This window comes from Erythrolamprus reginae, chromosome Z, assembly GCF_031021105.1.
Source record: "Erythrolamprus reginae isolate rEryReg1 chromosome Z, rEryReg1.hap1, whole genome shotgun sequence".
Classification (NCBI taxonomy): domain Eukaryota; kingdom Metazoa; phylum Chordata; class Lepidosauria; order Squamata; family Dipsadidae; genus Erythrolamprus; species Erythrolamprus reginae.
In genome coordinates, this window is record NC_091963.1 from 89,915,467 (window position 1) to 89,927,434 (window position 11,968).

At 37.5% G+C, this 11,968-nt stretch overlaps 1 protein-coding gene across 1 annotated transcript in view; it reads left to right on the forward strand.

The window, feature by feature from the left end:
- The window catches only part of CHMP5 (charged multivesicular body protein 5), a 31,551-nt gene extending 20,110 nt beyond the window's left edge, over positions 1–11,441 (forward strand). The window contains exons 4-8 of the mRNA XM_070726365.1: positions 3,272–3,365; positions 3,448–3,519; positions 5,778–5,886; positions 6,410–6,522; positions 10,951–11,441. Coding sequence (XP_070582466.1) covers positions 3,272–3,365; positions 3,448–3,519; positions 5,778–5,886; positions 6,410–6,522; positions 10,951–11,001 — 439 coding nt within the window. The 3' untranslated portion in view covers positions 11,002–11,441. The remainder of the gene's footprint in view (positions 1–3,271; positions 3,366–3,447; positions 3,520–5,777; positions 5,887–6,409; positions 6,523–10,950) is intronic.
- Positions 11,442–11,968: the final 527 nt, after the last annotated feature.

An 11,968-nucleotide genomic window follows, 5' to 3' on the forward strand; every position in this document is an offset into this window, starting at 1 on the left:
ACCTGTGCCACCAGAAAGCATAGGCCCGGAAAACCACCCGGATTGCTGCAGCAAGTAGCCAACCCTACTAGGCCCTGGGAAGAAATTGAAATGGATTTCATATTGGAGCTCCCTGAGAGCAAGGGAAACGGTGTTATTTGGACTGTCATCGATTTGTTTTCCAAACAAGCCCATTTAATCGCTTGTTCGGGGCTACCCACAGCCAGACACTTAGCTAGGTTATTCTTAAAACACATTTACAGATTGCATGGAGTCCCCCGCAGAATCATATCAGATCAGGGGGTCCAATTCACAACCAGATTCTGGAGAGAATTTGGTATCTATTTTGTTTTCTAGATTTTGCTTAAAGTGGGAAAAATGAAAGTTGGGTTTGGGGTTATGATGAGTTTGTTATTATAGTAATGGCTAGCTAGTAAATATTATTATGTATAAATTATTATTATGTATAAATAATAAATTTGAAGTTCTATGTTTTACCTTATTCTCCTGTGCCCTAAAGAATCAGAAGTTCTTTTTTCCTTTATTGTACACTTTTTCCTCTTTCATCTTTTCCTCCCCCTTTTTATCTTTTTATCTTTTCCTCCCCCTTTTTCCCATTATTGTGATTTTTATTTGTATTTCCCTATTTTGTATTTTGATAAACTAGTAACTTTGTAACTCAAAAAAGTATCTATTTCAATTGAAATCTAACTTTTAGTTAGTCTTCAAACTAAATAGATGCAGAATTAAAACATGGCAGCACCTTGCTAACTATCACAGATCCCAAAAAGCTAAGTTACGCCTAGTTAATTCTTGAATGGAAATCTTCTAGAGAATTTTGGGTTATAGATTGAACTGCAAGTAAAGAAAATCCCCTGGCAAAACAATAATATATTATTTCCAAGAAAACCTATTTAGTCAGCAGATTTTGTTTTTTAATCGTTGGAAGCTAGTTACATTTACCACAAGAACGCATGCTGCTCTTTGACCATAATAAAGATTTGATTTGATTTATTATAGGAATTGACATCCCCCTTTTTTCCAAGTTCTAAATTTGGAGGCTGGGACTTAGAAACATAGAAACATAGAAGACTGACGGCAGAAAAAGACCCCATGGTCCATCTAGTCTGCCCTTTTACTATTTCCTGTATTTTATCTTACAATGGATATATGTTTATCCCAGGCATGTTTAAATTCGGTTACTGTGGATTTACCAACCACGTCTGCTGGAAGTTTGTTCCAAGGATCTACTACTCTTTCAGTAAAATAATACTTTCTCATGTTGCCTTTGATCTTTCCCCCAACTAACTTCAGATTGTGTCCCCTTGTTCTTGTGTTCACTTTCCTGTTAAAAACACTTCCCTCCTGAACCCTATTTAACCCTTTAACATATTTAAATGTTTCGATCATGTCCCCCCTTTTCCTTCTGTCCTCCAGACTATACAGATTGAGTTCATTAAGTCTTTCCTGATATGTTTTATGCTTAAGATCTTCCACCATTCTTTGGACCCGTTCAATTTTGTCAATATCTTTTTGTAGGTGAGGTCTCCAGAACTGAACACAGTACTCCAAATGTGGTCTCACCAGCGCTCTATATAAGGGGATCACAATCTCCCTCTTCCTGCTTGTTATACCTCTAGCTATGCAGCCAAGCATCCTACTTGCCTTTCCTACTGCCCGACCACACTGCTCACCCATTTTGAGACTGTCAGAAATCACTACCCCTAAATCCTTCTCTTCTGAAGTTTTTGCTAACACAGAACTGCCAATGCAATACTCAGATTTAGGATTCCTTTTCCCCAAGTGCATTATTTTACATTTGGAAACATTAAACTGCAGTTTCCATTGCTTTGACCATTTATCTAGTAACGCTAAATCATTTACCATATTACAGACCCCTCCAGGAATATCAACCCTATTGCACACTTTAGAGTCATCGGCAAATAGGCAAACCTTCCCTACCAAACCTTCCCCTATGTCACTCACAAACATATTAAAAAGAATAGGACCCAGAACAGACCCTTGTGGCACACCGCTTGTAACCTGTCTCTGCTCAGAATACTCGCCATTAACAATAACTCTCTGATGTCTATGCTTCAGCCAGCTTGAAATCCACTGAACTATCCAGGGATTAAGTCCAATCTTCACTAATTTATCTATCAGCTCTTTATGTGGAACCGTATCAAAGGCTTTGCTGAAGTCCAGATAGGCAATATCCACGGCACCACCTTGATCCAACACCTTTGTGACATAGTCAAAGAACTCAATGAGATTAGTCTGACACGATTTGCCTTCAGTAAAGCCATGCTGATTTGGGTCCAATAAGTTATTGTTTTTTAGATGCTGATTTATCCTCTTTTTGAGTAGAGTCTCCATCATTTTAACTACAACTGATGTCAAGCTAACTGGCCTGTAGTTTCCAGCTTCTTCTCTACTGCCCTTCTTGTGGATAGGCACAACACTGGCCATTCTCCAATCCTCAGGAACATCTCCTGTTAACAGGGATTGGTTAAACAAATCAGTCAGGGGGGTAGCAATGACAGATCTGAGTTCTTTAAGAACTCTGGGATGGATGCCTTATTTATCTTTAATCTTTCAAGTTCTTCTAAAACATCGGCTTCTAAGATCACTGGAGCTGAATCCGTACAGCTGGAAGCAATGCTATATCCTTCTATAGTATTATTTTGTAAGGTGTCCTTTGAGAAAACTGAACAGAAGTAGCTATTGAAATGGTCAGCGATCTCCTTATTCCCATTAATGCATGTATTATTCCCGGTACTAAGCTTTGTGATGCTGCAGTTTTTCTTCTTCCTATCACTAATATATCTGAAGAAGGTTTTATCCCCCTTCTTTACAGATTTTGCTATTTCTTCCTCTTTTGAGGCTTTAGCAGCGTATATTATCTGTTTCGCCTCCTTCTGTCTCATTTTATACACCTCTCTATCAGCTATACTTCCAGACTCTTTATACCTCCTATAGGCAGCCTTTTTTTCATTGACTATAGCCCTTACATCATTGCTAAACCATAGCGGTTTCTTCTTCCTTTTACCTTTAGTTACTTGCTTTACATAAAGTCTTGTGGCTTTTAAGATGGCCTTTTTTAATACAGTCCACTGGGTGCTCGCTCCTGCCATTTTATCCCTCCCCTTTAATTCATTATTTAAATATTCCCCCATTGCATTAAAATTTGTTTTTCTGAAACAATCTTGCACTCTTTGATTTGTTGTATTTATGAAAGACAAGTAGTACTGCAATTGTACCTTGCTTTTAAGCTTATATATTATTAATATAGGTATGAAAACCAACGGGATAATCTTGCCCAGCAATCTTTCAATATGGAACAAGCCAACTATACAATCCAGTCCCTAAAAGATACAAAAACAACGGTAAAAATTCATTTCAATACTTTTGTATTTATTTATTCAATGTATTAATGAGTCTAACTATTCTATCTAATAACTTTTCTAGGTTGATGCTATGAAGCTAGGAGTGAAGGAAATGAAAAAAGCTTACAAGGAAGTAAAAATTGATCAGATTGAGGTGAGTTTTAATGTTGCTTATAAAAAGCTCTATAGTCCTCTTTTCTGGCCTGGAATAATAATAATGCCTGCAAGTAGAAGCAAGCAGATCAATAAAATAAAAAATGCAATAGAAAATGAAAAAGCTAAAATGCTTTGGGACTCTAGAATTCAAACAGGCAGGCACCTGTCACATAATACTTCAGACTTTACAATTGTTGATAAGAAAGATTAAAAAATACATACTTCCCAGAGACCAATAAGATCCCACAGGATTGGTTTTCTCCGGAATCCATCAACTAAGCAATGCAGGTTGATGGGACTGTGGGGGAGCGAGGGCCTTCTCTATGGCTGCCTCAATTCTATGAATCCAACTCCCCTCGCCAATGTCTGTATTGCTCCCATTCTACTGGCCTTCTGGAAAGCTACAAAGACCTAGCTTTGCCAGAAGGCCTGGGAGCCATGAATATTAACATCTGTCATGACCAAAATATGTTGATTGGTATGTGTGTCGTTTGATAGGATTGTATGGTGAATTTTATAATGGCTTTATAAAGGGTTTTTTATAATTTGGTATTTATTAGACTACTTACAATTGTTATTATATTGTATTTTATTTTGTTGTAAGCCACTCTGAGTACCCTAGGTATTGGACCGCATAAAAGTCTAATTAAATTAAAATAAATTAAATAAATAATAAATCTGGATAGTGGATGCGGCAATACCTGCCACATCCACTATCCAAATGTCTTTATTTTTCTTGTCAACGATTATTAAGTCTGGAGTGTTATGTGACAGGTGCCTGCCTGTTTCCATATACCTGGAGACAATATAATAGATGAGAAAGAACTGGGGAAGACAACAAAATACAAAAACCTGCAAATAGAAAAAGAATGACTATGGAAAAATAAAGCAAAGATGGTACTAATAGTCATAGACGTAATCCCAAAACAACTGGAGTACCACTTGAACACCATTGACATTGACAAATTCACCTGAGTCAATTGCAAAAGGCAGCTTTACATGGAACAGCTTATATCCTACGATGATATCTGAATTATCTAAATCGACTGATGCAGTCTGAACATCTGACTGACTATGCAGCTAAGTATAATTAACCACTACCTTGACCTGATTCTGCTCTTGTGTGCTTTGAGGAAAATGAGTACTACTCCAGAGATTCAACAGTACTGTTCCGGTCTTATCATAGTGGTCAAAGAGTCTCTCCCATGTTCATATTGACAAATTCACCATCAGTTATTTACAAAAGACAGCCTTACTTGCAATAGCTTACATCCTGCAGTGATATCTATAAAACCATCAAACATCCACATCTGCCTATCTAGTCCTTAGAAATCCAGTCTGAACAATTGGCTGACTGTGCGACAAACCCTAATAATAATGAAAAATTCATTGTTATTAATTATTATTCAAAAATTCATTAGCATCGACAAATTCAATATCAATCAATTGCAAAAGACAGGTTTGCTCTGAACAGATTACATCCTTAATATCATAAAGCATCAATATCTTCCTATACCACATACTTGGGAAGGACTCGATAATAGATAAAAATGACAAATCCAATCCAAACATCTGTTTGGATAGCAATTACGTGACAAATAAATAGTAATACATTTGTGTATTATGTTGTACATATGTTGTAAGCCGTCCTGAGTCCTCAGAGACAGGCAGCATATAAATCCAGTTAATAAAATAAAATAAATAAATTTGTGTAAAATACATATAGTTTTGTTATATAAGTTAAACTGTCTTTGTTAGATTTATATTCCACCTTATAGTTAGTACTTCAAGGTGACATAAATAGCACTTGATCCTTTAGTTTTTCCACAACAACCTTCTCAAGTAAGTTGAGATGAGAGTAAATAGCTTTCATGAGTTGCCAGTTTCAGTTAAACAACATTTCCAGTGTGCTATATTATTCGAATATGAAAATAATGATAACAGCTAAATCTAGACTTAAAGTATTAAATTAGTGGAAATCGTAGTTTACTTTCACTAGTTTCAAAAAGTCTAGTCTTCAGCTTGGTTCTCATACTTGGTAAATAATTGTTAAACAAGTCATGATATAGTATAGTTCAAACTTCAACAGAAATATTTCTTATATCTGTACAAATATGAAATATTGACTAATTGCATGAATTAAAAGAGAATACAGGAAGGCTTTGTTAATATCAGGCAAATAAGTTCTTTCTGTCATGGTGAAAGACAGAACAATCGCAGGTCTCCCCTACTGTGATAGTATATTTTATAATCTAGGACCTGCAAGACCAGTTGGAAGATATGATGGAAGATGCTGGTGAAATTCAAGAAGCATTGGGTCGTAGTTATGGAACGCCAGAGATAGATGAAGATGACTTGGAGGCAGGTGAGTTACCAGTAAATATTGGTGTAGTTGTATATCCCCAACTTGGGGAGTTCAATATATAGGTAATTTAATTACTATTTATACAGTATTTTCTTGATTATAAGCAAACAACAGAAAATGTAAACATATTTTTATGTGGGAGTCAATAATATAGGAAATATAAAAAAATCTGTATTCCCTTCAGTTTCAATTTATTAGAGCCATTTGCCAGCAAACAAATAAAAAGAAATGAAGAAAAGACCAAAAAAAATATTATTGTGTATTGCATTCAGTCTTGCATTGTGGTTCTCCTGCTGCATCATGAAGCTATGTAATCAAACTACAGAAAAGCATATTGTTTCATTAAAATGTTTGTCTGCAAAAAGGAATATTTTTTATAAAAGCCATATATAAATGGGTTTTAATTAATTTTCCAGAGATATTAGGGTTTTTAATTGCTGTACTGTTTGAATTTAAATCAAATATAACAACCTCATTCCAAATTTCAGTCATCAGACATTTTTTATACTCAACATAATTTTAGAACTAGAAGCACTGGGTGATGAACTTCTAGCTGATGAAGACAGCTCCTATCTTGATGAACCTGCAAGTGTTCCATCAATTCCAGAAGGCATGCCAACTGAAGCGAAAAACAAAGTGAGTTACTCTTCAGCTCCCCACTGTTATATAGCACATAGAAATCAATAGACCTTTAAAGAGCAATAGTCACCAAAAGTTAGGGTTTTTTTAAAAAAAATTGTCCCTCTTTTAAGCAACAAACAAAAAGCATATTGTGTTTGTTTTTATTTTCATTTCATTGTTGATCTTTTATTACTGTGATAATTTGAAAAGTTATGCATAGTAGATTAAGGAGTTACTAACCCCTATTGAGGGCTTAATAGGGGTTATTTTCCTAAATTCATGTCAAATACAACAATTACTATAACCATAATTGTTGCCTTTGACTAAGGCAAAGTGATGAACAAAGTTCACATAATACCTATACACCTTGATTTTAAATACAACAAATGAATTCATGACAGTGTAAGGTATTACATCAAATACATTACATATTTTTTAATTTTTACATTTGTAAGGCTGTCCAATTCAAACAATTCTGGGCAATGTACTGTGCAAAAAATGAACAATAACAGAACAAAACAAAACCCACTATGTGCACTAAATATATATAATATATAAAATAGTAAGCAACATAACAGTACCATTAAAAGAGCTGATAATACCTGCAAGAAAAGCCAGGTTTTCATGATTGAGAAGTCTGGGGCCTGTCAAAGATTGTTCTAAAGAATGGGGCAACTACAGAAAAAGCATCTTTCCTTGGTCCTGTAAGGTAGCAAGAAAAAGAAGGAACCTGGAGATTCCTCCGTGTGGGAGTATGTTGGATGAGCAATTATTTTTAGAAGAAATTACCTGGTCTTATGTCATTTCAGAATGGGACAATTAACGCTGGCTGCATTTCCACATCCACTTTTCCATGAGCCCCCTTACTATAGCCAACCCACCACCAGCATTTATGCTCAGCAGACCTCCGCCAGCAGTCTTCCACATCCCATTGTCCCAGGCAATTCATCGAGGGATGTTTTTCCCCTGGTAATTCGCACAGGACAATTAAATGCATCTCTTGGTGGCCAGGTGGAATGGGCAAAAGGGGACAAAAAGGGGCAGGAACTTCTCCTTCCCTCCCAGACTAACCCTCTTGGGCTCCCTTACCTTTTGCCGGATAAAGAACAACTTGCCCTGTCCCTGCCTAAGCCAGGCCACAAGATGAGATGACGCACGCATGGCACAGCCCCTCCAGTTGCAGCAGCCCAGCCAACAGTTTCTCCCCCTGTGGGCAGGCTGCATTTGTAGCCACCAGCCACACCAACTATAGAGTCCCACCAGTATCCACTAGCCAGTGTTCCATTTGGGAAGGGCTGAAAGGGGAGAATGAGTCTCTGCCGTGATTAGAACCTTGTCCCGTAGGGAGAGCATGCATAAGTGGCCCCTGCCCTCCCAGGAAACCCTGTATGCACCCCTTGTAGATGAGCAGCGGGCAGGTGCACAGCAGTTTCCTTGGTGACTTAGATGTTGCAGTGGTCAGCCAAGGTTCAACTGGCCCCAGCCTCTTTCCCTCCGTCTGCACCCTGGTTGTACTACTTCAGAAAGTTGATCTCTGGTACAGCTGGTCTTTCCGTTTTGGTGCTGCAAGAACTACAGTCTGTGTTCCATCTTGGGGGCCACCCATTTCAAAGGGCATCAGTGGCAGGAGGTGAGTGAGTCTCAAGTGGTGCCCTATGATATCCCCAGGGCTGTGGCAGTATGTGTAGGACTTGGGCTTCCTGCCACTGAGCCATCTGTTGCACTGGCCATATGGAATAACTGGCTTGGCCCATTGAACCTGATGCCCCCAACCCGGCCAGTGCCCCGTTGCTAGCAACACTTCCTTGAAGCATTCGGCCCTTGAGCCGGAGCACAACCTGCAGTTCCAGCCATAGAGAAACAGCATGATGCTCCCAACAGCTGCTCCTGGAGATTGACCAACTAAAGGCTCTATTTGGGGGAGGCAAGGGAGCGGAGCCATTTAAACCTTGCTCACCTGACTGCTACAACATCCATGACACAAAGGAGACTGGCCCAATAACTGGCTAGCTGCCTGCCCACCTGCCAGGTGCATGTGCAGGGGCTGTAGAGAGGAGAAGGGCTGCCTATACAAGTTCTCCCTATAAGGCCGCCAAGGATTGCATTCCTCTTTGGGCCCTTCCTGAGTGGAACAGAGGTCAGTGGATGCCTGTATCACTGGAGCCCCCTTCAGCTGGGACATGGCTACAAACGAGTCACAGCAGGATCAACTGCTGACTGAGTTGCTGCCACCATTGCTGATGCTAAGGAACTCATGTCAAGCATGTGTTGTCTCTGGTAGCCTGACTCAGACAGAGACAGGTTGAAGGAATGATTTTAAACATTTTTGAAAGCATTAGGACCAACACTATTCCATGTAGGGAGTAGTAAAAACAGCTTTTAACATCTTTCTGAAACTTAACAGAATGAAACAACACAGTTGCATACTTTTCAGTTTTCTTGTATTGTTGTTTGCTATTATTTGTACATAACAGGCTATTCAGACTTACTCAACTGATTAATTAGCAAAAGCAAAATATGAGAACATGCACACCGTGCTTATATAAAGTAGAACTCAGCAGACCAATCCCTGCACACCCACTATCATCTTTGCAAAGTGCATGCATAAAGGACACAAGCAGCCAAAGCTCAAAAATTTTATACTACGGTATAAAACACACATCCACACACACACCTTGAATTCATACTTCAACAGCATTAAGCAATATTCCTGTATGAAGTCCTTCTGTGAGGGAGATGAGCAGTTTCTCAATTTGAAAATAAAACTAAGAATTGTATACACATAAACATGCACACATACACATTCTTTGTATGTCTGCCAATAAAAATAAAGTTTTCATCATGGGTCCTCAACTACAGCCTGTGGCCGTATGCAGCCTGCCAAAGCCATTAATCTGGCTCATGCAGGACGACAAAGCTGCTCCACCCACATCTGCCCACCCACTCTTCAGCTGAATGCAGCACTTACCTTTGCAAGCTTCGCTGGCTGGAACTGAAAGTTAAGGCCAACCATTTTGGCTTACAGAGACGTTCTGGAGGTGGGGAAGGTGAAAAACAGGGAGCACAGATTCCCCAGGAGGCCAAAAGGGTGAAAATGGGCTTTTTTGGCCAAAAGCCAGCCTGTTTTTGCCTGTTCTGGCCTGCAGAATGCTGATGAAGGTGGGGGAAGTGGAAAAACAGGGCCCCGGGAAGCCAAAAAACATGGGAAAACTTTTTCACTTTCCCTGCCTTCAGAACATAAAGAGAGGTAGACAAAAAAAGAAAGAGAGGGGAGGCAAAAAGAACGATAGAGAGACAGAGGGAGAAAAAGAGAGAGAAGGAGAGACAGAAAAAGAGACAGAGAGAGAAGAGAGGGAGAGTTTTCTCAAGCGCCTTGGGGCTAAAAAGAATTGCTGGAAAACGGAGTTTTCTGAAGTGGATCACTAGACTCCTAAACAACAGGGGGGGAAATGATCTAGTAAAAGGAAAAGTCAACTAAAGAGCAATGTGCAAGCAAACGCAAATAAAACACCTGCAGGAACAAAATAAATTAAAGTTTAATTTGTGTTCATTGTTTAATGGACTATTAAATTGGCCACGCCCACCTAGTTACATGACCTAGACATGGCCACCCATCCGGTCCAGCTCCGGTCCAGTCTGAGGGACCATGAATTGGCTCCCTGTTTAAAAGGTTTGAGGACCCCTGGCTTACATTGTACATAAGGTGCACCTAACCCTATCTCCTAACCCCAACTACATGAAACTTTTTTTCCATAGCAAACTTTTAAAATAAGTAATTTACCAAGCAGGCTGATAGCTCTGCATTGGTTTATCTTGTTCATTTTAAATCCCACATCTTGTCTGTGATAAAGGGTTTTTAAAAAAAAGCCCGATGCTATTTGGTTAGGATGGAAACATTTTGTAATTAGTGATTGGATACTGTTTTCAATCACAGCCCCATTACTTTTCCTAATTATCAGGTTTTGTTTTATTTGGGGTCAGAATATAATTTGCTCTGCCTTCATAACAAACTTCTCCAAACACATGTATTTCACTTCAGACTTAAAATACATTTGATAATCATGTGAAGAGTGAAACATTTTAAGCATCCCTACAATACTCGCAGGAATAATTTCCAGATCATAAACTGGTTAACTCCCTTTTTCATATGAAAGTTAGCTGAACTTTTTATTTGGTTATCCTCATATAGGATTTTGGGTTTATAGCATATCCATTTGTATTCTTAACTTACTAAGCATCTTGTTCAATAAATGATAATACCACAGTTAAATATTTAATTTTTATAAGATCAATATTTGACATATGTGAACACAATATTTCCTGTTTCCTGGGGCAGATTATTCCGAATTTTAAAAAAAGATGATTGTGATATTAATCTCTATTTAAAGTGTATTTTCATCATTTGGTGAAAGAAATAATCATAAATAATTTTCAATTTCATAGGATGGGGTACTGGTGGATGAATTTGGACTCCCACAGATTCCTGCAACATAATTATGAAATTCAAAAGTAAATGTTTTTTCATATACATTTCTGAACAAAAATAATTGTGGAGGTTTAATCTATACTTTTGCAATATCACTATGTTATAAAATAAAGAATGAATGATAATGTTTTTAGAAAATATTACAGCACTACAAATTTTTATTAATGCCAGGAACTTAATATTTCTTTCTGTATTATATATTCAGAGTTCTAAAATTTGGTTTTGTTCTGTGTGTAAAAGTAGTACCTAAAATATTTATAGCTTATTTGTTAGATTATTGTACTTCTGTTTTTGAATTTGCCACCCCATTTGATAGTACATAATTGCACTGTATAATCCATTTTGACATACGCTGTATATTACAGAACAATTCAATTTAACTGTGTGATTTTTTAAAAAGATGTTTGGCTCACATTATAAATTCCAACATTAAAAGGTTCATCTGAAATGTTTCTAGCTGGTATATATGATAATAAGCCTATATTATTTTCAACATCCATAAATTATTTATAAGTATGATTTGAATTGAAGAACATAACCCTGATTAATAGTTTATTTGATACGACAGTCATTTTGAATAGAGAGGAGGATAGAGGAGATGACAGCAGATAATTCTTGAAACAAAATGTTTTGGGTTGTAATAGAAAGTTTTACATCCAAATTTCCAAAAAAAGTGGTTGATGTAAACTTAGGATCTAGAATTGATGGCTTTGCCATGGATGCAACTCTACTTTGTGAAGTTCAGATTAATAATAATAATAATAATAATAATAATAATAATAATAATAATAATAAATGTTTATTTATAATGTCTTTTTAATAAAGGGCATAACAGCAAGGCATAACAGCAAACCAACTCACAAAGACAGACAGTAGGCAATACACACACTTGACTAAAACGCAACTAATAAAATCACAAAACTTGTTGAAAACATTCCCAACCTCTCCATGCTTCTCTGCACAGGAGCAATGGCC